We start from the raw sequence: 26294 nt of genomic DNA, 5'->3' as shown, positions 1-26294 counted from the left end.
TCAAGGAGTCGAATGTTTATGGAACACTTTATTTACATGGCCCTTCACAGTGTAAAATAGAAACTTTATGGAAATACTTACAAAAAGGCCATTTTCCACTGAACATCTTGTCTTTTTTTTTTAAATAGTACTCTAGGGTTATTTACATCTTTACAGTGTATTCAAAATACTCTTTTGGTAGCGGCCTCTTCACAAATAAAAGACAAGTATGGCAGATTTTGGTCCCTGTCCGGGGAGGGCGGAGGAAGAGGGCGGCCATTGGAATCAGAAATCAACCTTTGACCTCTAGACCCTCGACGAGGGCCTATTTGTGTACATTTGAGAACGCTGAACATAGATTTTTTTCCTTTTTCCTTAAATTGCAACAAAAATGTAGTTCTCTTTTTAAATTACATTAAATAATTCTCAAATTCACACAAGTGCAACAAGAAGTTGGTTTGCGATTCATGGCAGAGAGAAGTTCATATGGGATGGAGGGGGGGGAGGGGGGGGGGGGGGTCAGTAATATGTCAGCAACAGAGACCTCATTTCATCATTGCTCTCAGCAGTTCGTGTTGCATATTGGCCCTTTCAGGCGTAAATAAATATGTGGGGGGGGGGGGGGGGGGGGGGGCTAGAGCTTATTGCTGACGCTGATGCATCGATGACAGTTCCTGAGCTTTTTGTCCCCCGTTTTTAAAAAACGCCTTCCTCTGCGTGGGGTTCGCTGTAGCTCTCTGGAAAACCGTTCACTTTGTCCAACACCTGAATTATTCAGCAATATTATTAAGCATCAGTCTGCCTCAGACCCAAATGACATGCGTCTGGGGGAGGGGGGGGGGGGGGGGGGGGGGGCTGAGTGGCGGAGTGCTCCAGGTTGATGGAGTGTACAAACTGGATTTAAACAATAAATTGTAACCCTTCAGAGATTAACACCTGCTATGTCAGGGGAGGAGTACGACGACGTGGGAGAAAACTGTTTTCTAAACGTCTTGGCTGGATCCCTCTGGACCCTGAGTGATCTGGAAACAAACGCTGGACGCTCAGACTGAAGTCGCAGAAAAACGCTCGGCACCGCGCTCTGGCTGCAGGCCGTCATCTGAGCCGCTCTGGGAAAGTCTTGAACTCCACCCCGTACGCGAGATAAGAGCTGCCGTCTGTCCGCTCAGCTGAAACCACAGTGAGACCGGGCCCGCTGATCAAACGTCAAACCTAGCATCTCTTTACCAACCCCCCCCCCCCCCGACATTCAGGCTCAGACCTACTTTCGGTGCCTACTGTCCATAAATGGAAATGTGGATTAAATGACGGGTCGGCCGAAGCAGCTGGAGGTCCTGGATTCTGAGTCGTCTGGTCTTTGGGCCTCGGTTGGGCCTGGGGGGGGGGGGTTCAGAGGGGTTGTGGGCGGGGCTGTGGGGTCCGTTCAGTTCGGTTGGTCTCAGAGCATGTCCACGTGGTTCATGGGGTTGGATCTGTTGTGGATCTCCTCGAGAAAGTTTTCCAGCTGCTCGATGAGAACTCGCTTCTTGAACCTTTGGGGCGGTGAGAACAAAGTTTTAAGATCGAGCTTCACTTAAACACAACGAAAGCCAAGCCAGATGTTATTGTAAAAAGAGCCTAGCAAATGTGTTCACAGCAGTGGGGGTTCTAGACCAAATTTAGCAGGGGGGCCAGGGTGGGGCACAGAACAAAAGATTTGGGGGGGGAACTTAACAGGTCAACATTTAATCGTTTAATATATTAAGCCAAAGAGCCAATTATGGCTCTGGAACTGCAGGTTGCAGACCCCTGATCTTTTCTCAATACAGCGGGAGCTTAAAGTGAAACAACTTAATTTTAAATTATTGTTGTTTTTTTATATTTATTTTTTTTATTATTTTGTTATTTTATTATTGGGTAAAAACATAAACGAAAAAAAAATACAATTGATCCAAATGACCAGTCAGTCACGGTATCTTTGTCAGCATTTATCATCCTAAGAAATTTAATATCATGTTTTTAGTACAGGGGTCATAACAGGGGCCAGGAACAGGTCTACTGGGGCACAGGCCCCTGTTGGCCCCTGTCTAGAACCGCCCCTGGTTCACAGCCCCTGAACATTCACATCTTGTTGTCTTACAACCCCAAAAATAAATGGAAAAATCATTTATTTTCTGATGGCTGGTTGCAATATTAGGGCATCAGTCACAACCTAACCTAAGCTCAACGGTCCACTTTGCCAGAACCAGGTTGGACCCACTTTTACCTACTAAAATGCCTTAATTCTTCATGGCACACGTTAAAAAAAAAGGCATCTGAAACCATCGTCTATATTGACAAGATGGTGTCACCGAGTTGCTTCAGATTCGACAGCTTCCTTCATGAGCTGAAGCCTGCTGGAAGTAACCGTCAGACGTTCCGGACGACTAAACGTTACTGACGTGTGATTGGTTCGCCGCTCGTGTTAATGAGAACTCGACCGGCTGAGATTAATGCAGTGGCCGATGAGCGCAAAGTGCATTTGTTGCTAGTCAAAGCCGGTCAACACAGCGGGTCAGCGCAGCGGCGGGGACACGAAAAGAAGTGCGACTTCGTACCTGGCGGCCTCTTTGATGATGTTTTGGAGGAAGATGAGCCGCGTGTCCAGCGTGCCCTGGATCTGCTTCAGGAGGAGGAAGATCTTCTCATAGTCTGAAAGGCAAAACAAAAAAAAAAGCAACGTGAACAGGAGGAACATGTCAGCAAACACCTTATAGGTCCATTTTAAATGCTGCTTTTTTTAGGTGGGCAGAGGTTACAGCGCCCTCTACAGCTCTAGGCAGCCCTGCTGAAAATACTCTCAGCTGTGGTTCTCCAACAGTAAGCTTTGGAGATTGGTTTTTACCTCCTACTCACTAAACTCAACGCAGTTCTCTCTGAAGTATAAACCTGACAAGACACTTAGGCCCATCACTCCTAGCCACTCTTCAAAATGGGAAAGACAAGGGAACATGCCACTCCAGTAAGACAGATTGGCGTTGATCATAGCGAGGAAAAGGCTACAGGAAAATGGCCGCCTACCTAAAATTTGCTTGTACACACACACACACACAAATGGAAAATAATTTTAAAACTAATTTCAGGAATTTCAATTCGAAAGGAGACGCTTGATGTCACCTGACCAATATATTAAGGGCTTCTTTCTGTTATTAATCATGACTTGCAGCAGGCCAAGACCAAACGTATTCCTTTTTCCACAAAATTAGAATAGAGGTTGTGCTCTTAAGTTGCTGACCAGGCCATTTTTAGAGAATATGAACAATAACACAAAGCCCCTTCTGTCACTCTGGGTTATTGGTTAGATAAAGCCATTTACCATCAAACAGAAGTGTTTTCTCTTTGTTCATCACAGCAGAAATCCCCTAAATCAGTCTGATCAACAGACTGCTGAGCCTGAAGACCTTGGCCTGATAAACTCTCAGGTTGACGTACGTCGGTGAACGTCCTCGCCTACGATCTGTGTGCTTTTAATCGCCATGCAAGTTTAAAAAGTCGGTGAGCTTCCAGGCTCCTGAAAGGTGGGGGTTCTAAACACAGACATATATACGTAGACGCGTCATAGGGCGCAGGTTCGCACGTCAACGTCACCGCCATATTGTATGTGGCAGAAAAAAGTTGAGTTCTGTTATTGTGAACGTGAATCAGAGAAGATGCCTCATTCCTGTGCTGCATGGAAATGTATTCTGGCTGATTTCACTACTTGTATCTGCCTTCTAAAAGTCCTAGGTCAATAAAGTAAAAAAACACAAAAGTGATACTGTTATGATAAAAACATCATATTATGAGAATTAAGGGGGAACATTTCCAGAATAGTCACAGTTTGCAGAATTATTTCACTCCTGGAGTAATAGGGCCAGGTTAGATTATTTTAAATATTCTTTAGAAGAATAAATTCAGGAGAATGAAGCTAAAGGGATACGAAAATAAACGTGTAATATAACAAAAACAAAAATACTACGAATACAAAGTATATTCAGAGATTAAAGTCCCTCTGATACTGTTGATTGAGTAACTGCAGATTTGCCACATGTAAGATGGCGGACGCTCTGACGCATCGCAGCATAGGCAGAACCCGCCCAATGACGCGTCTACTCTTATATTATGTCTATGGTTCTAAAAACATCCATGTTTGAGTTTGCAAACATATGGAGCAAGGTGCTCTTGTCAGATGAGGAGAAAAAAAAAAAAAAAAAAAAAAAAAAAAAAAAAAAAAAAAAAAAAATTTTTGGCCACCAAGGAAAACGCCACGTCCGGCACAGAGAGGGTGTTTGAACCCTCGTGATTCTCAGCAGCAGGGAGCGGGAAACTGGTCCGAGTCGAGGGAAAGATGGATGGAAGTAACTTTACTAGGATGTAACTAGTAAAGTTAGTGTCGTATCCATAACTAAGCCCCTCCCCCTCCACATTTATCCGTCCTTGTATACGTACGTCTGCCGGGTTTTCTGATCTCCTTAGTGATCATCACTCTCAGCTCGTTGTTGACCTTCGTCGTTTCACTGTGAATGTGCTTCTTCAGCGCAGCGGGCGACAGGAACCGGGTCGTCTGGTCCTCCATCAGCACCATCTCCCCCCCTCCCTCGCTGCCCGGCGGCTCGCCCGTCCGCTCGCCCCCCTCTTCCTCCTCGTCCTTGTGCCGGAAAAGCTGCGGATCCGCCGAGTTGTGGTTCTCCTGGACGTGGGCCGGCCCCGACGGGTTATCCACCTCGGGGTCGGAGGTCGTGTCCGGACTGTAGTGGTTCTGGTTCAGGTGGTTGATGATCAGCTCGGCTTCTGGTGCGCCGTCGTTGACGTCCGTATCTAAAGGGTTTAGGAGATGGAGATTCATGGATCAGGATGGCTACAGACACTCTGAGAACATTTTTGTTTTGATCCAAACACCTACGCTTCACAATTTCTACATTAAAAAAAAAAAAATCTCAGGTTAGAGTTGTCATGTTAGCACAGAGGAAAAACGATAAAAGTGATCAGCTCATCTATTTCCATTCTTCAGGACGTGTTCTGATGGTTTTATATGCTGGACCTGACCTGCCGAGTGTCGGGGGCTGGCCGGAGGCGTCACCGGGGGGGTGTAGGCCCGGCCCAGACGCAGCAGAGGCGACATGCAGCGCCGCCTTTTGGGACCGCCGCCCGGCATGTTGCTGCTCTCTCCCGGTCGCTTGCCCTTGTTCTGCGGGCCCGTCACGAATTCGTCCGCCTCGTCGATCATCATGCCCTGCAGGAGAAATGAGGCAGTTAGACTTCACGGCAGCCTTGCCTTCTCCGTTTGGACTGAGCGCGGATCAGCGTCCGCGGCGTACCTTTTTGTCCAGTTTGAAGGGGTTTCCGAACGTGTGCAAGCGTTTGGGCTGTTCGGGATCGGCATCCCGGAGCGGCTGGGGGGCAGCTTTGAGGAAGTCTTGGTAGTTTCCCATCTGGGCGATCGGTACGCTGTGGAGTTGGTCTGGAAGGCAAACAGAGCTGGAATCAAATTCAGTTCTTTTTCTGTGAGCGTTTCCAGCTGAAATGCTCCCAGGCTTTTGTTTTAGCTCGTAGAAAGAAGATACTTCCTGATGATGAAAGTAATTTATCTGAATGCTACCCTCTAACGGTAGGAACAACACTTTTGGTATGGATGCTGCTGCCTCAGCAGCTCAAAGGTTGCTAATGTTACAGAAACTCTAGTTTTTACAAGCTATTTATTTTTTTTTTTTTTAAAGTAAACCCTTTTCTATGACTTCTGCGGAGAGCAAGACTTTAAAGCAGATAGTAGGAAGTATAGATCGGCCTTTATCGCATCGTTTCGTCTGTATCGTGAAAAAGTTTGTGATAAGAAGCGGAGTTTAAAATCCAATTAGTCACATCTGGAAACCCCCAAAACTGCCAGGATTGTTATTTTTGCCGTTTTCTCCACTGATGGTTTCTCATAGAGCATCAGTAAATATCAATCAATTCAAAAACATAATTAAATGCAGGTTCTGTGTGCAGTATGTAAGTAGAGTCCTGATGAAGCTCATTTGGAATTTTGTTTTAATATATGTTATATGTTAAATGGTTTTAAGGACAGTATTTGTGTTTATTGGGCTATTATTGAGATGCAGTCACAGCCACACAGTTACCTAAATAAGTCCGCAAGAAGCTGTAACGAGTCTTTTATCATCACTTATCGTTATCACAGTATATTGTGATAAGATTTAAAGTCCATGTTGTTTACCTGTAGTAGGAAGGCTGAACACATTCCAGTAAAGCTGCTCTATCTAAGTTGCTTTCAGAGAACATGCTAGATTAAGAAATGTTGCCAACCTTCTGGAAACCTCAGAGTTTAGGTAAAGATCTACATTTTATAAGGAACACACACAGACAGCTGTTTCATTAATGCTAGTTGCAGCAACAGCTATTACAGAACACAGATAAGGCTATAAAATAAAAATGATCTATATTAACATAAATTAGTGACCACTCAGGGCAGCTTAGCTGGAAAAAGAGCAAAAATGCTGTTAAAGATGTTCTTATATTATAGTTCTTGAAGAGAGTAAACGGGTCAAACTTTGCCTCGGCGAGTCAAAGCTTTACAAAAACAGAAGATCGGCTCTGGTCGTCTCTCATTTCCGTGGAAAAAACACCAGAAGCTCCTTTCCAGAGACAATTACCAGAGTCCTGGCCTCGCAGGGTGCAGACGGTGGTGTTGAGCAGGTTTCTCCTCATTCGGCTGAGCTGGTCCAGCAAGTGGCTGCGTGGGATGTCGTAGGGATTCCTGAAGCTCTGAGGCTTCAGGCCCTGAGACGGAGGTAAGAGATTAAAAATACACCCCAGACAAAGAAAGAAAGAAAAACAAGAAGGCTATTATTTTTAAACAGCCGTCTTGTATCCTAGCAATAGGAGAGAGAAATGCTCAGTGGAGCTCAGCTGATGAGATAACACAAGCAGCAGCACAGACAAGTACGAGCTTCCACATAAAACGGCCCTAGCTCATATAAATATCACTTCTTACCTTGTTGAGCAGGGCCAGGTGAAAACCTTGAAACTCTTTGGGGTTGAGCTCCATGGGCAGAGAGGGCGCCTCCCCGGTGAGACTCTGCAGCTGCTGGATGAAGTCCCGCCTCTGCGCTAAAGAGATGCCGCCGCCCCGCCATCGCACCTTGATGCCCAGCTCTGGGGGCGCCTTCTTGCCGATCGAGGCGATCAGGCGGTCGTACTCGATTTTTGTCTGGGGATGTGAGAAAAGCCGCCACGTTTAATAACATTCCTAAAAAAAAAAAAAAAAAAAAAACAAGAGCCAATGGCGATTCACGAAGCCGGTGCCACACCTGCTGGCTGAGCTTCTTCAGGTAGGACACCACGCTGTAGCTCAGACCGTACTCCATGTTGTCAGCCAGAAGGTTTGGAGCTCCCATGATCCTCAGCGCCTTTCTGAGGGACTGCAGAGGAACAGAGGAGAGCAGGCGTTAGCCTCGCTTAGCGAAAAGTAGGAAGAATCCACGTCGGTCGGACTCAACTCACCCCGATGTAGTAAGGAGGCATGGTCTTCAAGTAGTTCTCAAAGGACTGGCGCCACTTCAGGGTCGGCTTGAACTTGTGCACTTTGATCAAGTCGTCTGCAGGAAGCACAACAACCGAACAATGACACAAAAGCCCAGCTGATACCGTCTCTAGAGAAAATGTTCTGCAGCTTCTCAACAGTTTGACTTGATTATTTACTTCTTCCACCTGATTAAATTAAATCTTTACTTAGTATTTGAGTTTCAGACTGTTGTGACCCATACCTTCTGTGCCAGTCAGAGCTTTACATGAACTCATCACGGACCTGAGCATCCTCCTCATTTTCTGCTTTTCTTAGTCATAAATATTAAACTAACAATGCTTTTTAAAAACTAATTTATATATACACATGTTTGAGATCATTGTGAATTTTCCTCACAGTGAGAGAGAGTTTGTCGCCATTTTTCTTCATTTGTACAGAGTTTGCATTGAATGATCATTGTTTTTCTTTTTGTCTGCAGCACTTTGGTCAATGGCAGTTCTTAAATGTGCTTTATAAATAAATGTGATTTGATTAATCTACACTGGGTGGAAATCAAACATTGGGGCTTACATATATACATACATACACGGCCACTAATATTTGGGTAAACGTCCTGTAGCAAGTTGCAGAGATACTTTATGTAGCCATCCGCAGGCTTCTGGCAGGATCTTAGTGGGATATCAGACTCCCATTTTTTTAAGTGTGTTTTGGGATTTTCGCCTTGTTGGAAAGTCAGACCATATCCAGGTTTCATCAGTTTAGCTTTTGATTTGAGCAGTGAGTTGAAGACTTTGAACGTAGTCATGCATCTTCGATTTACTCCGGTTAAATTCGCTTTATCTTCCACTTCCTGATAGGCTCAAGCCTCGCTGGTTTCCTGTGTTGTCCTTAAACCTCCCGACCAGTTTCCTCTTCTAGGAGGGCAGGCAGCTTGGATCAAATGGTTCAAACCTGGACACAGTCAAGTGTCCCAGTGATCCCAGACACAGAGAAACTAGGGCTGGACGATAATTCGATAACGATATATATCGATCGATAGATAAAAGTTCAATAGAATTACAATAGATTCAAACTTATAAATCCGGTTCTAGTTTTTATTTATACCAATGTAGATGTTTCGATTTACCACCACGGGGGAAAAAAAGAAGACTAAAACATCTCTTTAAAAGCTCAAAATTAACACACAATTAGTGCATGTAAACTTCTCAGTGGCACTGTAAGCTGACCTGTAACATTTTAACTCTGTCCTAGCATGGTGGAAATAAGAGAACCCTGATTTAAGCTATTGAGACATTTCCAAAAGGACATTCTGTCTGAGCATTACACAAGGTAAAAAAAAAAGAAGAAAATCCCAGAGGGTAACATGCAAGGAATGGAGTCTTACCCAGAAGTGGCAGAAGCACAGGGTAGTTGTAGGGCATTACAAACAGGTTGACACAGTTAAGAGCTGTGCTAGCCTTTAGGTAACCAAAAGGTTGACCCAGGTCACTGTACTTGGCACTGTTACTTACAAACACCTACAAAAACAAACACAAACCAATCAATAAATCAGCAGTGACATTTGAACTCTAATCAGCAAACAAAATTCTGAGGTACAAAAAAAAAAAAAAAAAAAAAAAAAAAAAAAAAAAAAAAAAGACAAGTTACCCAAATCGATTGATTGTAATAAAAGCACATTATGGCATCTGTAGGTTGTATATAAATATTAGCATCTACAAGTAACTTCATGGTGAACAAAATAGTTTCTGTCCCTTTAAAAAGAAAAAAAAGAAAACCTTTGAAAAAATCCTGAAAGAAAGAAATTCAATGTGGGTAAACAGGACAGAGTGAAGGAGAAACATCTGGCTTCATGCCTCCTTGTTACAGCAAAGACCGCTCACATCAGGAAAAAATGGGCAGAAAAGATAAAAAAAAAAAAACAACCCTCAGGGTCTGCATCAGGTCACCTCCTCCTCATGTTTAGTTTTTGGGCCGTTTCACTTCAGCCACACTGGACCCAGTTAAAGGTTCCTGTAAACATGTCGGCTCAGCAAACTGGAGGATATCTTCTGGACAGGTGAGCTGACAGGCTGCTGTTGGCCGCGTGGGACAGATGCAGCGGCTTTGACTCGTCTGGGAGCAAACCCGCACGTATGACACGCTGCAAAAACATGACTAAAAATAAGTAAAGTTTTCTTGAAATTAGTGTATTTGTCCTTGATTTGAGCAGCAAGTTTAAATTATCTGCCAATGGAATAAGATTTTTGCGCTTAAAATAGGAACAACTCATCTCCATCATCTTATTTGAAGTGCAGTTTATCTAATTATCTTATTTTAGGTGTAACAACACTTTTTCCATTAGCATATCATCTTATTTACCTGCTCAAATTAAGGACAAATACACTAATTTCAAGAATGTTTTACTGATTTTTAATTCAGTTTTTGCAGTGCAGGCCGCCGGCTCATCCCTACCCTTTAGTCTTAGCGCAGTCAGCACACAGTTTCTACTCCCTCGGCTCGGCTGCATGCAGGACAGTGACGTTAAAAGAGGAAGCGACGCGACACATGGACGTCTGTATATGCAGAGCACCCCCCCCCCCCCCCCATGAACTCTCAACCTCAGCCTTCAGTGTCATTTATTCAGGTTTTATGTGGCGGATCAACGCGAAGTAGAGCACGATTGTTAAGTTTTATTCAGCCCCCTGCACCTGAATGCTACTAAATAAAACAAACAGGGTCCAGTCTGTGATGTACTCTCCATATATTTGAATACAGGTGCAGCTGGATAACTAAAAAAAAACATGTGCTTTTTTTTTTTAAGATAGATTTCCAGAAACATTACACATGATAGCTCTTAAAGGGGACGCTCTGGTGTTCAGCCTGACGGGTCACAACAGCCGACAGACAGCAAGCTGAGCTCAGACTAACAGCTTCATCCTCGAACACTTTCCCCCGCGTCCAGCCGCTCTGCGATTATCCACAGTTTTGGCATGAGCCGGGCCACTGGAGACGCAAAGAGCACCCATAGAGCCATTACTTTGGCACCGACGCAGAGGCAGGGCCTGCTCCTCTGCGTCGGCTTTAAATCTCTCACGAAAACAACAACGTTCGGCTTCTACAGCCGAGAAACGGGATGTGAGTCAGAGTTTTCAAGCACAGTCAGCTCATTCGTTTCTGGACTTAAACCAGATTCAGGACCTTAAATGACACGTCCGCAGGGTTCCACCAGCGTTCTCGGCGGGGACATTTGGCTTCACTGAGACGTACCTGCCAGCAGATGTGAGGGGATTTCCTCTCCAGGATGTACTGCGTGAGCGGCGAAGGCTCCAGCTCGTACTTGTCGAAGGGCACCTTGTCTATCACCATAGGCTCGGCGTCCACACAGGAGAACCGGACGTGGGGGTGGGCGGAGCGGGGCGGCTGTGTTGGACCACAGGACACATGGTTAATACCCACTTTACCCTTTTAAATGGATTATTTAATTTACCGTTTTATCGGGGTTTTAAGTAACTATGGAAAAGTTTGATCCTATTATTTAATTTATGCTGCCACTGATGTAGCCGGCTAAATTTACATAGTCTTGCAAAAGTATTCAAACCCCTGGAAACTGTTCCACATTTGATCAAAATCACAAACTTTAGTATATTTTAATTGGATTTGAATGTGGTAACTCAAGTGGACAGAAGGTGAGAGATTGTTTAAAGTCATTTACTATTAAAAATCTAAACGACGTGGCATGAATTTGGATCAGTATCAGATCCCGTCATTCGTGGCGAGTGTTTGTAAGCATGGCCCAGCTGCTGAGTTTCAAAAAACATAGTGCCCACTGGTGGCGCGGAAGGGGAATTACTTCACTTTATACAGCGTAGGCTTATTTACCGTGCACAGAGATCACAAAACGTTGTTTATATAGGCATGTTGACAGAAATAAAAAAACAAATCCAGCTTTTACTGGATTGTTGACTTTGAGCTTAGGGCCTCAGAAAGCTAGAGGTTAAAATCTTTGCCCATTTCTCCAAGTTTGTTACACTGGGTTTTATTTAGGGGAATCAGAGTAAAGGAAGCTCTACACACAAATCACTGTCGCACTTTTAGACCTTTATTAGTAAAAAAAATAAATAAAAAAATCTAAAAAAAACAATCCTTTTTCTCTGGTTCCATAATGATGTTTTTGTCTATCACATAAAATCCCAGTTATATACACAGCCCTTTGTAGCTGTAACACGACAGAGAATTAGATAACGCTTAAGAAGTATGAATACTTTTGCAGAGCAGTATGCACAAATAAGTTGAAACACAAATTAAAATCAGCCTTTCTAAACTTTTTTTTTTTTTTATAAAAAAACAAAAACAAAAAAACGCCTCTTACGAGTGTCGGGGAGTTCTGGTCGGGCCAGAAGGCCTCGGGGATGGGCCAGTGACCAATGGGGACGCCGGTTTTAGGGTTGGGTCGTACGTAGATCAGCTTGTGACAGCAGTGCCAAGGCTGCAGGCCGGACTTCAGCGCCTCAGCTGGAGCGTCTGTTAAGAAACACCAAGGAAAGGGATTTCCACCGGCAACCAGTGAGAAAATAGACAACTGATGATGATGACTGATATCCAAGTTAGTGGTTAAAACAGAAAATACAAATAAATCCAGCGGCTTCAGTTAAAGCCCAATCAAGCGAGGCTCAGGGAGGATTAAAAAAGGTGAGTGGGAGAAAGCAGAAAGAAAAAAAAGGTTCTGGTTAATCCACCAGAAGCAGCAGAGCAGACGCCAGGGAGGTTTCTCTGGCTGCCAGACACAGAGGAGCTTCTCGTACCTTCTAGCGGAGGAGGGTCAGGTCCAGTCTTCTCAAAGTTTATCACCACTCCACTTTGGATTTTCTGTACCAGAGACTCCAAGCACTGATTCAACATGCGCTGAGAAAACACACTGTAGGAACGGCCTGCAACACACAGACGACCACGGTTAGCATCCAGTGGTGAACAGGTTTATCAATGTCTGAAGATCACGTGATCTATGTGAGCCTTAAACATGAAGCAGCCAGCCTATGCAACCTCAAACAGAACATTTTGGCCCACTTGATTAAGGCGAATGTAACATTTTGCCTCTTTTTTGTCATTTTTGGATTTGCTGATGGAATTACACAGAAAGCTAGACATGACAACGCCACTTAATCCCCCAAGGCTCCCCCAAATCAACGTGAGACAAAGTTATTCTGTCGATTAGGCGCAAAAGCCGAACATGTTGCAAACAAACAAGCCAAAGGAGGATCACTGTAAAGATCCATAAAAGCTCCAGTCCAACGGTTCCAAAACGTTCTACAAAGCATCCCAGTAAATAACGAGCTTCCCTGGTACCAGCATGACTGTCCAGCCGTTGGACTGCAGGAGCCAGATCTACAGGCTGGAACATTGACCTTAAACAAACCACATGTTAAATGAACTTAATCGATAAAAGGTTTACAACAGCATTCCTGTCAGTGAAATCCTCCTGGCTAAGATTATTTGCAGCAGTAGGAAACAAACTGTAGCGTTTCAGGAGGTCTTCCCATCACGGTCACACTGCGACACGGTGGCATCTCTAAACCAAAGCTCTCATGGCTCATCAGAGAGTTCAAGTTTCCGCTCCCCTTCACTTCTCTTTTTTTTTCTTCTGAGATAAAAAAATCAGAAGCCTTTTTTAAGCTCTCTTGCAGCTTGAGGACACTTTTAATCCGTCCTCAAACTGTTTGTGTTGATAGTCTGGTGATTTTTTCCGATTCGTCTTCACCCTCTGGTCACAGCGCGTCGATTCAGCTATACGGTTAAAAATGAAATAAACCAAGGCGATCTCATCCGTGGAAGCCCCCCACTTGACCCGCGGCGACCCCGCTGTGCACCCGATCGCTCCTGGCCTGAATAGGCCGCGGCTTTGTGTCAGCTCTGCCATCAGCGGTAACGGACGGCGCTCGCTGACAATGGAGCCGGGGTCACGCTGCGCATTCAGACGGCGACACAGAGCGCCGTACGCCGTCCCTCCCTGTGTGTTCATCTTAAAACCGCCGTCAGCGTCGTTCTGGTGTGTTCCTCCCGCCTCTCTGGGCGAAACGCGCTCTAAAAGCAGCGGCCGAGGCTTATTCCACCAGCGGCTGAGAACCACCGCTACCATTCCTGTCCTGGGACCCGACGGAGGAATCTTTCTTTCCTTCGCCGCTCCCGTTACAGACGCGTCCGTTTGTGCTTCAGGTACTAAAGTTGCACAACGTTTGAGCGGCGTTTACATCCCCTCTGGCAAAGCTGTAAACACAAAGCTGTAAACATAGTAAAGCGAGTGGAGAGAAAGCTCAGGGATCTCCCTAGCTGGAGGAGAAAACGGCTGCCAAGGCGATCCTTTTTCTTCTTCGGCTTCATGTTAGCCGTCCCTCGTTTCGCAGCTAGGCAGATGATTCATCTGTTGTGCAGCAGAATGTGTTTAACAAACAGCTATTTTGATGTACTGTTATAAATACTTGGAGCCTGTCCCGGCATGTTCCCGGCCAGGCTCTGCTGCGCTACTCTTCATTGAATTACGACGAGCTGAGAGGCTCCCCCCCCCCCGACATAAAAACCCGGCTCTGGCAATCCGGCAACAATAACCACTGATTTAATGTTCTTTGTAAACCTATTGAAAACGAGAACGATCCTGTGAGAGCTCATCCAAGTCCCATCGCCACAGAGGAGACATAAGACAACTGCTCTGGTACTGAAATTGCTAATTTAAAAACAAAGAATAAATGCAGCCTGCATATGTTCAGGGATCCACACATTTTTCTTCATATAAAAATTAAAAGTTTATCCAGACACAAAAACAACAATTCAAGCCTTTAAAAAACTTAAAAGTACAAAACTTTACCATGAACTTTTCTACAGAGGCCTCATTTATAATTTGTTGCCTGATTATGTGAAACACGGACATGGGATATCTTTGTGTTGGTGAAAGATTTCCCATTAACTCCATTGCAGTTTGTGGTTTTGAGATGACAGAACGGGAAAACGTTGAAGGCGAAGGAATACTTTGGCGAGGCACTGTAGTGATGGATGAATGTAACTTAAAATATAGGACAGGGAATAAAGTGAGGACAGGCAAATATTTCTATTCTAGTCTTCTCTATAATTATCCAGACCTCAGAAAAACTTGGGTCTATATAGTCCTTTACTTTCCCACACTGTCTGGGAAATCCACAACTTAAAAGTTGGGAAAAAGAGTAAAATGCTGCAATGACAATAAAAAAAAATACAAAACTGAAAATGTTTTTTATTCTATAATGAATAATAAATCTGTTTTTTTATTTTTTGTTCAATGTCTTTATTTTTATCCCTTTCTCCGGCTCCATCAGCTTCTATAATAAATGCCCAGTGCCCTTAAAGTAACCAGGCATCCTTCTGGTTACTTTAAGGGCATTGGGGTGATTTATTGTTGTGCCATCAGTGTCTGGAGAAGTGGAAGGGAAACGGCTAAACAAACCCAGGCCATTTATCAAAACACGGGAACTCCCATAATGCACCTAAACAGTACCCCCCCCCCCCCCCATCCAGACATAAAGCCCATCTAAAATCTAGAGAGTTGATAAAAATCTGACATCTACAGAAAACTCTTGTCTAGCAGCTAAACCGGTTTCCATGAGTGCATTTAAACGACATCCATTAACCAGTGTGACCTCATGCATCATCACTGACCTCCAGTCACCTCACACATGGGTGTGATGGGAGAGTCATCGGGCGGGACGCCGCTGAGCGGTTCGGGCTCCACCGAGGTGTTGCCGGGGATACGCAGCACCAGGGCGAACAGCCGCTGGTCCCACCGGAACGGCTCCTTGGTCAGCTCGCTCCCTGGCAGCGGGGTGGTCAGAGGCAGATGGAGCTGGACGGAGGAGAACACCAGACACGTTCTAAGATCAGACGGAGAAAAGCTTTTCCTGTGCTCTCAGTAATCAGCGCAGATTTCAGCATCTCTGCTCGCTAATGACCGTCAAGGGCACAGCTTGGGAAATGAAAGCACTGAAGGGCGCTTTGCTTCTTTATGCAATCATCTATAAAAAGAGAGAAACTGGTTCACTTTTTATCATATTAATAGATAATCGGCCATCCAGACTACGACTATTAGTACATAAAATCAAGATGGTCGATGAAAACACTTCACCACAGACACAAGAGTAAAATGGAACAATTCTCTAATGAGCTACTTCGTTAGCTAGTGCTGCTGAAAAGCACACAGTAATCGCATTTAACCGTATTTTCAAATAAACGCAGATTTATTGATGCTCTATTGCTACAGACAGTGGAAAAAAAAAAAAAAAAAAAAAAAAAAAAAAACAGAAAGGTCACACTTTTCTAATCCGGCTGTTGGTATTAGGGATCTCATCACCATAGAAAATGTTCCTGATAACAATAACCTTCAATAATCTCTCTTCCTCGTTTGTAGGTTTAATTAAGTCCTCACTTGTGATTTCATTGTTCTGTCGAGACGACGACACAGGAGAGGTGAACTTTACTTGACGACAAAAAGCCACACAATTATGTTTGGGACCTTTTTTTTTCCAGAAAAAATAAAAAATAATAAGATCTAAATATTTATTGGGTATATTTTAATGAAAAGACTTCAGAAGGGAAAAATTATTTTGAAGTTGGATGATGAAGAAATTTGTGTTTTGTTCCAAATTTCCAAAAATCGAAAAGCCAAGCATGAGGAAAAAGATCAATGGAGGCGTTGCATCACAATTTTCCCCTTTTCTTTTTTGGGGGGTTTACAATTTTGTTTTTCCTTTATACCAGCATTTAGACAGTTTCTGTTTTTCCCCCCTCATTTAAAAACAAATTGGATTATTCTCCCATTGGCTTATATAAAATCTACGTAACCTTTCATCACAAGAGGGATTCTGATGACAACGATCAAAGACGCTTTATACCCCCACCCAGACGTTATGCTAATCTCTACCCATAAGACACTTTCAGAGGCTGATTAAAGACGTCCACTGACCTCATCCTGCACGCCGCTGCCGCCCGTCAATTTGTTGCCATCAGTGATTGCAATTATGATGGCAGGTTCAAGGAAGAAAGGATTCCTTCCCTGCAACGAGAAAGAGGGAAATATATTCACAATAAATACCTGCACATGCAAGCAAAACAATGACCAGCATGATCTGACACCTACAGTGCCTTGTAAAAGTTTTTAGACCCTTAAAAAGCATTCTTCTCACAATTTGTTACAGCTGAACATCCTATTCAGCCAACTTCACCGCAATTGCCCCAAATTAAATCACATAATTAGTACATCACAGCATGACGGTGGCAGCATTATGCTGTGGGGGACGCTCGTCTTCAGCGGGAAGAGCATAGCCGGTCAGAGTTAAGGGTAAAAATGGAGCTAAATACAGAGAGAAACCAGGACAATCAGGCAGAAACATACAGCCGGAGCGGCAACGCCACGGTTTGGATCAAAGCGCATTCATGCATGAGAATGGCCTAGTCAAAGGCCAGCGCTAAATCCAATTGAGAATCTGTGGTGGGACCTAGAAACGGACGAAGACAGATGCTCCCCAATCGAATCTGACTGAGCTTGAGCCTCGCTGCGAAGCTGCAGAAACAAACATTTTGCAAGAATGAGGAAGATCTTCCATCTCGCAGATGTGGGTCTAGAGGAGACAGAAGCGAAATGTCGTTTGACAAAAGTAGTGACCCAGAAGGGATGAACACAAGTAGCACGATAAAGTCTATTGGTTTTTAGTTGTAATAAAAGTTTGTAAAACCATGCTTTATGTTTCTTATGCTTTATATTTAATCACTCTACTTCATGTTGCCTGATCAGATAAACCTCTAAATATATTGAAGTGTTTGGATTAAACAATCTTGTGGGGTGTTAATAGTCGTTTTGAAAAGGCACTGCGGGATCAGGTCCCACATTTTAAAGTTTTGAAGGTGACCCAGCATCATTAGTGAAGCACTGACTGGATCATCTGCCTCCGAGGATTGTATGTAGCCACATCGTTACGTGTTCCCTCTCTCCTCTGAAAAAACAGGGTATGGAGCCTCGTTTCTGCCTGATCCCACAACATTTCCCGACATCAGCGCTCCACGCAGAGGCTCAAACTGGAGCAGGATCGCATTCATCGGCGAGTTAACAGAGTAAGACCTGGATGCAGACTGACAGCTTCTGTCAGCAGACAGCCGGCGTGCCGACGCTCGCCTCCACACAGGCCGTCCTGTTCCGTCCCGCTGCGGCAGGACGCTTATTGACGGGAGCGGACTCTACCTGTGGGCCCCGTCCCCTGCTGAATGATGGATCTGTCCGTATAACCCAAAGCAAACACAGACTACCGAAATCTGCCCTGCTGGGGGTATCCATGACAACCTACTGATTTCTTTCCTCCGCCCCCCCCCCCCCCAAATCCTTTCATAACGGGAACTTTCCTGGCATGCTAATGAAGCCAGCGACGGGTCTAAGTGGCCAAATGATTTTTGATTTCAACAGCGTGACGACTGTCAGCTTTATTAGACGCAGAGGTTTTTTTTTCGTTTGGATTGTAACGCCTCATCAAAATCAGAACAGGACAAAGCAGAAACACTTAGCAGCCACAAGTTAGGTCAAAGGGACAGTAACAGGGTTTTGTTAGAGTTTCTGTTTAAAACGTCGGCCTCATAACGAAGTAAGCACCAGATGGATTTCTGCTCCTGCAACCTAACATCACCCCCCCCCCCCCCCAGCCTCCTCCTGCTCTGTGATTGGCCTCCATATGGACAGTGATCTGTGTCAGGATTACCCGCTGACTTGTCTCCTGCTTTACCTCGCAGACCCCCGTTCCTCTCCCAGGGGTAGGTGCCTGGCAACCTGGAGGACTCTTTGTTACGGCAGACAGAGGCGCCCTAGATCAGGGGTCGGCAACCTTTATAGCCGAAAGAGTCACCTTTGGCCTTAGTCCAGGGACAGCAAACTCATTTAAAGCTGCAAAGGCTACATGACTCTTCTAAAAAAAAAGAGACAATGTATTCTATTTTATTAATATCTAATATATACTTTTTTTTTTAGTAGGACCATAATTGTATTTCTTCTAGGTTTTAAAATAAACTAAGACAATTTAGTAAAACAAGGATGGACACATTTTCCTTCTATGGGATGTGGATATATATATATATATATATATATATATATATATATATATATATATATATATATATATATATATATATATATATATATATATATATATCACACTGAACATCTTACACCATCAGGCAGTTTAGGAACATACAGACCAAAAAAAAAACAAATAAAAAAAACATCAAAACAGGCAGAGAAAACTGAGTGATGCTGAGTAGAAGGAGCGTTATACACAAAGCTGACACATAACTTTTGTTAGGCTGTGATTTACAGCTGCGGGGGGAAACTGAGCTAAATTTATGGAGTCAGAGCGCTGATGCAACTCGTCTCGGTTTGCAGAATATGTATTTTATATTCCCCTGATTCAGTCTGACAGTCTGTTTGTGAAAAAGAGACGTTCTACTAACAGCTAAAGATTTTTTTCCCCCCTTGAACGCCTCCCCATTGTCATGTTATAATCACAAACTTAAGTCTATTTGTAATGTTTTTTTCCCCACCGTTTTCAGATTTCATTTGACAAGCCAGAACAAAAGTAGTGCATAACCCCTGAAAGGAAAAAGGACACATTGTTTTCAAAATGTCTTACCCACATCAACCTGATTTTATCCGATACCCTTAAATAAAATCCGGCACAACCAACAGTCTGCAGAAGTAACCTAGTTACGCTTTTGCAGAGCCACTCTATCCATTTTTCTGAGAGACTGTTTAGAGAACGACGGTGAGTCCGACGAAGACCGCGGCAGAAAAAACAGGGAGGAACCTGGACAGCAGCTCAAAACTCACAGCCACAGCTACTTAGATCAATGCAAACGCAAGTGTTAGTGGTCCAGTCAAAGTCCAGACCTGAATCCAACCGAGAAAGTCTGTCTGACCCGTCACATAAAATCCCCTAGAAATAAAAACACCCTGAAATGTGTGATTGAACAGGACAGAATAGGAAAAGTTCAGGGGGAGAAACTAGCCGGCATGTTTCTGCCTAGTCTCTCCTGCATTGGTTTGCTGCCGTTTAGCCGCACGCTAAAGGTGCCAGGTGTTGACGATAAAACCTGGACGTGTGCCCTGGAACTAGCCCCATGAGTAGAAATACAGATAATATAGGACAAACCATGTCAACTATGGTTTTTAGCCAACTTTAGGTGCCTGCTGGGTGTCAAACGGACAAAAACAAGCAATCTGAAGCTGCTGCCGCCGAGCACAAATATCTAAAACTAAATAGTAAATGATTCGCCTTCAAAATCAAAAAGGGCCCCTCTAAGCACACATAAGTACAATCACAGCCTCTTAAGTGACTTCTTTCCTAAAGGACATACGCTACTACCTAGTAAATGTAGTGGAAGTGTGCCATCCGCTCAGCAAATGACTTCTCAGCAAACAGGAAAGAAGAGGGAAGTGGTTTTTATATTCTAATTAGAGTCACACCTACCAGGCGTCAGTAGGAACCGAGGTCAGGGTTAGCGCGCTCTGCAGCCGCCTGGGGCGACCTCCGTTTGTGTTCACCGTGCCCACAGCCCCAGCCAGAGTGGCGGTCGCACTGCGGCGGGGCGTCTAGCGTGCGTTAGGTACGCCGCATGTATGCGGGTTGTCTCCAGTCAGCACGCAGGAAACATTTCAGATTCACTCTCCGCATCTATCTCCATAAAAAGGAAAACAGATGTGGAAATACGCCGACGGTGGATATAGAAAGCTTCACACGGTGAGGTGTTGCATATCCTGGGACCTGCTTCGTTGTTCCCCTCCTCTCTGATGAGGCCATCAAAGCAAAGCCTCTCTGATCTTTTTAGACGACACTGCACGGCAAGCGTGGCGATGAAAGAGGACTTCAGCGGGTGTTTAAGGCATTCAAACACTAACTCAGAAGTCTAAACCTGTAAACACGATGTCTCGCTTTCCATTTTGACCCCCTCCCTTGTAGACGCTTTGCTTTGAGGCACTCCAGCTGACTGTGGAAGGATGCTGTAGGTGACAGGAATGTGGGACACATCTGTCTTTTCTACTAGCTCGTTCTTATTTCTGTTGGGATTGTGCGTATGACCACATTACCTGTTGTGAAGATTATATTTAGTTGTTAAGGCTATTTTAAGAGCTAATGAGGGGGGAAAAAAAAACACCTTTAGAACTTCACAATAAAGGCTTCTTCCTGTTTCCAAACAAGTTGTCTCTCTCTACTGTCACCACATGCTTGCTCAGGGAGAGTAATCTCCACAAAGACCATGCAATACAATTGGATGAGTTTAAAACAGATTATTTTTTTATATAAAATCACTATCAAACGATTGACTGAATCTGTTATATTTTGGATTAAACTTGGCTACATGTAGTTAAATCTGAATCTGCCTGTATGACGCCACTGCATTAGGATGAACTGCTTCGATTTTAACTGAATTTGGGAGGAATCAAATTTGAGATAATTGGACATGAATCTGGCCCGATTGTCTTTTGAAGTGCCTCATGTTTACAGCTCTTGTGTATAAGTGTGATATAAATAAACTAAAAGCTAGAAACATTCTTTTAATAAAATGGTTCAGAATTCAGCTGCTTGAAAGTAAACCAAAACCAGAAAAATCTAATTTAGCAGCCACAAACGGCACACTGCCTTTCTTCCAAACAAGGTTTTGGCATCATTCAATAGTTATACGGCTGACTTATTCAACTAAAAATATGTTTCACATATTTTTCTCATCTGTAAATAATAAACGCAAAAGATGGAGAAACACTTAACAGACCCCATTCTGAAAAAACAACTGTGCCAGGCAAACTAGTAAGATATTTGAATAAAAATCTTAGGTAGTAGTCGGGATTTCAGCCGTTGTTAGCAGTACAGTGCCAGTCAGACGTTTATAACCCCTCAGATGAGCAGAAAGAATTAGGTGCACAACTTCCATTTTACCTTATACTAAAGAGATTCCTATATACACACCCACCCACATCCACTAATAATTAGATTTCACGGCGAGCTGCGTTTTGACTTCTCTGGGCTGAAAAGAACCCGCTTCTGGTAGAACTCTGGCAGGACGTTAAGTTGAAACCTAGCGGGATTTAAAACGGGTCGGCTTACTGCCACAGACCCGACTTTTAAACACGGTCCACAGTTTTTTGGTAACGTCTAAACCCTAATTGTATAACCCTTTTCCAAAAACCCGTTCAGACGCACGTCTGGAACCCTTGTTCTGTTAAAACCCCCAAACTGTGAGCCAGGTTTAACCAGACCCCCTTTCCCATTCATCCCTTCACTGTGTCCAGTACGCCAACACGGGGCATTTTACCAAATAAGAGGATCTATAAGCATATATTTGAGTCTATATGTATAATTTTGAACCTTGAGGATAAGGGGGAATAAATAAATAAAATTCAAACATGTGGTCTTATTTCTAAGATAACTTGTCTGTTGCACCTTCCCCAAAAGAACAGTACCAACAGATGACCGGGTGTCGCAAATAAATATGCAAGACACCTTATTAATGGTGAAAGAAACAATTATTATAGAAGCAAGAGAGATTAGCTACTTCTATTTTCCCTGTAACTTAGCTGCTTTTATGTTGTTGTTTTTCTTTGATTGTGAATGTGTGGCAGCAGAGTATGTGTGTTGTTGATGCTTGCACTACTGGGGCAAGGCTGGGGACTTAATGGGGGGAGGGGTGGGGGGGGGGGGGGGGGGGGTTGAGTGGGTTTTTGTGGGTGCACTTGACATGAACGTTGGTTTCCTCTCTTGGTCTTCAGAGGCTACGTACCTGGCCGTAGTTGTCTATCCCAGTGACTAATCTATTGAGATTGAGTAAATCAAAAGCGGTCCTCAAGGACTGGCCAAAAGTTGTGAGCCCGGTTGCTTGGAGGTTCCTCAGCTCTGTCATGAAAGTGGCGTGGCTCTCTTTCCATCCAGCCTTTGCAAACAAAACGAAAAACAACAAAAAGATTGTTAATGACCTTTCAGATGGAGCTGTCAGCTGCCATTTCAAATAGCGTTGTCAGAACGAATGGCCGATCTACCCCCCCCCCCCCCCCCCCCCCCCAGTAGAAAGCAGCTACCCTGAGTAGTTCTACCTCACGCTGGCATGCTCAGCGTTCTCGGTTTCAGAACAGGGGATATCAGTCAGGTGACTAAACTCAGCGTCCAATCAACTCTGAGTTGAGCCAGAGCATGAAAGAAGCCCTCATCAATGGAGCACAGATAACGCGATCCATCATGGCATCGGCAGGAAATGAGAAGCCTGGAAGTGCGCATTTACCACGAGTGGAATAAGAAATCTTTAAGGAAGGCATATGGAGAATATTAAAGCATAAGCAACAATGCTGCAGAAAAAAAAGCAAGTTAGCAGCAGGTATTTGCTGAAAAAGACAACGTGTGAGTGTTATTTGACGGAGAATTAAAACTATTCTCACACTATCCTCATTCATCAACAAAAAATGGGGAGGGGGGGTTGAACTAAAGCATTAATTGGGTATAATCAACATATGCAAATAATGATGGGATGGTGTGAGTTATTGAAATAACTGATATGTTCCTTCATCTTTTTACCAGAATTTGGCTCCACTCATCCTTCTAAAAATTAGCTAATGCTAATTTTCTTGTAGGTGCATAATCTGTGCCGACCTCACTTTCTATTAATCATAGAGGCTATATTATATTTTACGTTGAAGTAAAGGTGCTGGGGGAGGGGGGGTATATTAATTCAAACTAAAATATCTGAATGGAAAATTAGAACTGGAAGTTCTTTTATTAATATTTTAGGTCTCTGACAATGGATCAACATTACTCGACCATAACTGAGTGCAACAGTAACATTAATGACAGCGGGACATACAGTGGCCTCTGAAAGATTCTCTGCATCTCCTATGGTATTAAAAGGCTGCAGTTGACAAAAAAAAACAAAAAAAAAAAAACAAAAAAAAAAGTAGCATAAAAAAGAATGGTTGAGAACAGAGAGCGCCCTCTTATTATAGGAGTGGTGAGAATATTGAGATAAATCATTGACAGCAGCAGAAAACCGGTAATGCTTGAAAATATATTAATACAGAAATGACAAAGACTCTTAATCATGGTCTGATTTGCGCTCCCACGTGTACAAGTTCCTCCAGAATGGACACACCTTTCCCAACACTTCCTTGTGTAGATCTCAGCTAAAAAGGAGGAAGTTAGCCCAAACAGCTGTGCTCGGTAGCACGGTTATTTCACGGAGTAGTTTGTTGTCATAATTTGAGTCAGGGTCAAGGCTTCTGAGCTTTCTGTAACGGTAAAGCCAGAGAACGCAGGAATTTACCCCACAACTTGCTCTGGATAGTCACTAACCCAGCTTTCTGGAACAGGGCCCAGGTAGTAGTGTGTTTAACAGAGAGGTGTTCCCTTCTGTTATGTGGATGGCACATAAGGAGTCTCATAAAGTAAATAAAAAAACAATAATAAAATTTATAGTTAAGCAGATCAGAAAGTTAATGACGCTTCTCTTTATTTCTACACTGATGTAGACATTTACCGTCGTATTTTATCCACCTCAGTTTGGTACCAAATTCAAAAATAAATAAATAAAATAAAAACATGTTAGGGTTAGTCACCCCTTTATCATCTTAAAATAAAGAAACTTCAATTAAAGATGGGTTTCTTTTATAGAAACAAAGCAATCTCTTACCTCATCCTGACCACATTGAAATTACTTTTCTAAATGCAGATGATGAAAATTAAAAATTATTATTAGTCTTAGTCCTCACTTTACTTTTATTCTCTCTATTTAAATGGGCTTCCACTGTACAAAACTACTGCACTGGCTTGTTTTAATTTACATATCAATGGCTTACTACTCCTGTATCTAGCTTCCTGTGCGTTACTCGCATAGCTAGCAAGTAAAGCTTAAGCTCCCTTCTTTAAAGTTTGTTTTATGTTTCCCCCGGTACGTACAGAACTTTGGATTAACACCTCTTCCACTCCAATAAAATAAAACACGATTTTGATCCAACTGGAGAAATTTCAACTAATTTTTTGGCCCTGAGGGGTTGTTTCCATCCTTGATGCTTTCTTGCTCGTGCTTCCTGCTGTTATTTCACATTTTCAATTCATTTGTTTTATTAATATTTTAACAATATTGTCTGCTTAAAACAAGCGTCTCAGGCATAAAACCCTACGTCTCTATGAGATCCACCTACAGACATGACCGGCTTAATCGTTTTTTTCCTATAAATCAGTTTAAGTATTTACCTCTAAAAGCTACGCGTTGCTGTTCAACCAATACACTTTTACTCTTTTTAAAATATTTTCTGTGGTTACTCTCAGTCTTGTTGAACCTTTCCACTGCAGACAGCTCCTGATGCCGAGTCAGGAGGTTTTTTTTTTTTCCTCCCTCCTTGTTAAAGAGGAGTTGTTCCGCTCCACTGTCGCTACATGCTTGCTCAGGAGGAAGGGGGGTGGGTGGGTTGTTGGTAAAGTCAACTATCAAACGAAATAGTCTGGTCTCTTTAGATAGAGCACTTTTGACCAATTTGTATGGTAAAAAAATTAATTAGTGAGCCCTGTGTTAAATCCAGGATAAGATTGTTATTTAGATTAATTTTTTTCTGGTTGACTGGACTGTCTTGGCAAAACTTGTATTTTTTTTCTGCCTTTCTGTGAAATTGCATTTATTACTTATAGCATTTATTATGAGACATACAAACCATCTAAAAAAATATATGGAAATACTTTAATAGTACTGTATCCAAATTTGATCCCTAGAGTTTGAGCAACCTCCCTGGAATCATAAGTTACAAAGTCACAGGTGACAAAAAGTAGCTATTTTCTCTATACAAAGTAAAGTAGGCTACGAGTGTATCACCCCCTCTCTTCCTCCTCACTCCCCCCCACCCCTCAGATATTACCCCGCTGTATAAATAACACCCAGAGTTCCTTGCTGCTCGCACTGAAACAAAATGTCGGCCATGTTTTAAAAGGGGTATGAAAGCTCCTCCTGAAGATTTTCTCTACACGGCTGACACAGTGATCACAGCGTGGCGGAGCTGGTGGGGAGGACAGATGTAAAGCCGGACATGACCCGAAAGCAAATTCTACCTTTATCCCGAACGGAGCGTCCTCAAAATTTACCAACATATACCGGTCCCCTCGGCTCGCCGGATCTCTCCCTCTGAGCTGTGGAAATAGTAGAAGAATTATGTTCGGTTAACGAGAGATCAGCTTTTGACAGGCGAGCTTTGCAACAGCACATTGACGATCTGAGCCGCCGATGTCCCCCCCTCGCTCGGGATCTCCCGATACATGAGTGTGTCCCGTGGTTACAGTACCTTCATAAAAGTCTCAACAGCGCCTTTTGCTATGTCCAGATAGGTAGTGCCCAGATGGGTGCGCTGGTTCATTGAAGCGGACGTGTCTATCAGAAAAAGTAAAACGGGCATTGTGGTGGTAATGACGCGTTCTGCATGGACTTGGTGTCAGTACAACCGGCCAAAGCGCAAAAAAAATCTTTTGTTCTCCTGCCGCCTGTCTCACCTCTCTGCTAGCTAGCTAGCTAGCAGGCTGGCTAACTGTCTGTCTCACACATTCTTTCAAAAAAGTGTAAGAATAGTGAGTGTAGAAGCCCATTCCGGCAAAACTAAGCCTAAAACCTGGCACCCGTGGGGCAAGTTATTGATGCACGAGGGATTTTGATAATTTTGCATATATTTTGTAAATATTCCTAAGTTTCATAGTAACAAACTTTCCCTCTGAGTGAGTCCCTGCTTCTCCCTACACTGAATGCGCTGTAC

The 26294-nt window shown here is 43.5% G+C and overlaps 1 protein-coding gene across 2 annotated transcripts; it reads right to left on the bottom strand.

The window, feature by feature from the left end:
* Positions 1-11: 11 nt before the first annotated feature.
* On the bottom strand, positions 12-26294 carry ints6 (integrator complex subunit 6). 2 transcript variants are annotated; one of them, XM_036139015.1, is made up of 19 exons: positions 25833-26294; positions 25603-25680; positions 22301-22450; positions 16455-16544; positions 15155-15338; positions 12277-12402; positions 11844-11995; positions 10742-10894; positions 8880-9012; positions 7474-7568; positions 7281-7391; positions 6965-7180; positions 6624-6750; positions 5295-5437; positions 5023-5209; positions 4426-4794; positions 2556-2649; positions 1365-1511; positions 12-946 (listed from the first exon to the last, which is right to left on the bottom strand). In XM_036139015.1, exons 1-18 carry the CDS (start codon positions 25941-25943, stop codon positions 1418-1420), a joined length of 2613 nt encoding a protein of 870 aa, XP_035994908.1. In that variant the 5' UTR covers positions 25944-26294; the 3' UTR covers positions 12-946; positions 1365-1417. The 2 variants fall into 2 exon arrangements, with proteins under 2 accessions (XP_035994908.1, XP_012723960.2); XM_012868506.3 differs by having other exon boundaries at positions 12-949; positions 1368-1511; positions 25833-25943.

Source organism: Fundulus heteroclitus, chromosome 7 (assembly GCF_011125445.2).
Source record: "Fundulus heteroclitus isolate FHET01 chromosome 7, MU-UCD_Fhet_4.1, whole genome shotgun sequence".
Classification (NCBI taxonomy): Eukaryota; Metazoa; Chordata; class Actinopteri; order Cyprinodontiformes; family Fundulidae; genus Fundulus; species Fundulus heteroclitus.
This window is presented reverse-complemented; position numbering and strand designations above follow the sequence as displayed.

Excerpts from the sequence above, each read along its gene's own strand:
- ints6 (XM_036139015.1), bottom strand. The coding sequence starts at position 25,943 with ATGCCCGTTTTACTTTTTCTGATAGACACGTCCGCTTCAATGAACCAG. Across the intron at positions 11,996-12,276 it reads TGACCCTCCTCCGCTAGAAG|ACGCTCCAGCTGAGGCGCTG; the intron begins GTACGAGAAGCT and ends GTTTCTTAACAG. Across the intron at positions 1,512-2,555 it reads ATCATCAAAGAGGCCGCCAG|GTTCAAGAAGCGAGTTCTCA; the intron begins GTACGAAGTCGC and ends ACCGCCCCAAAG.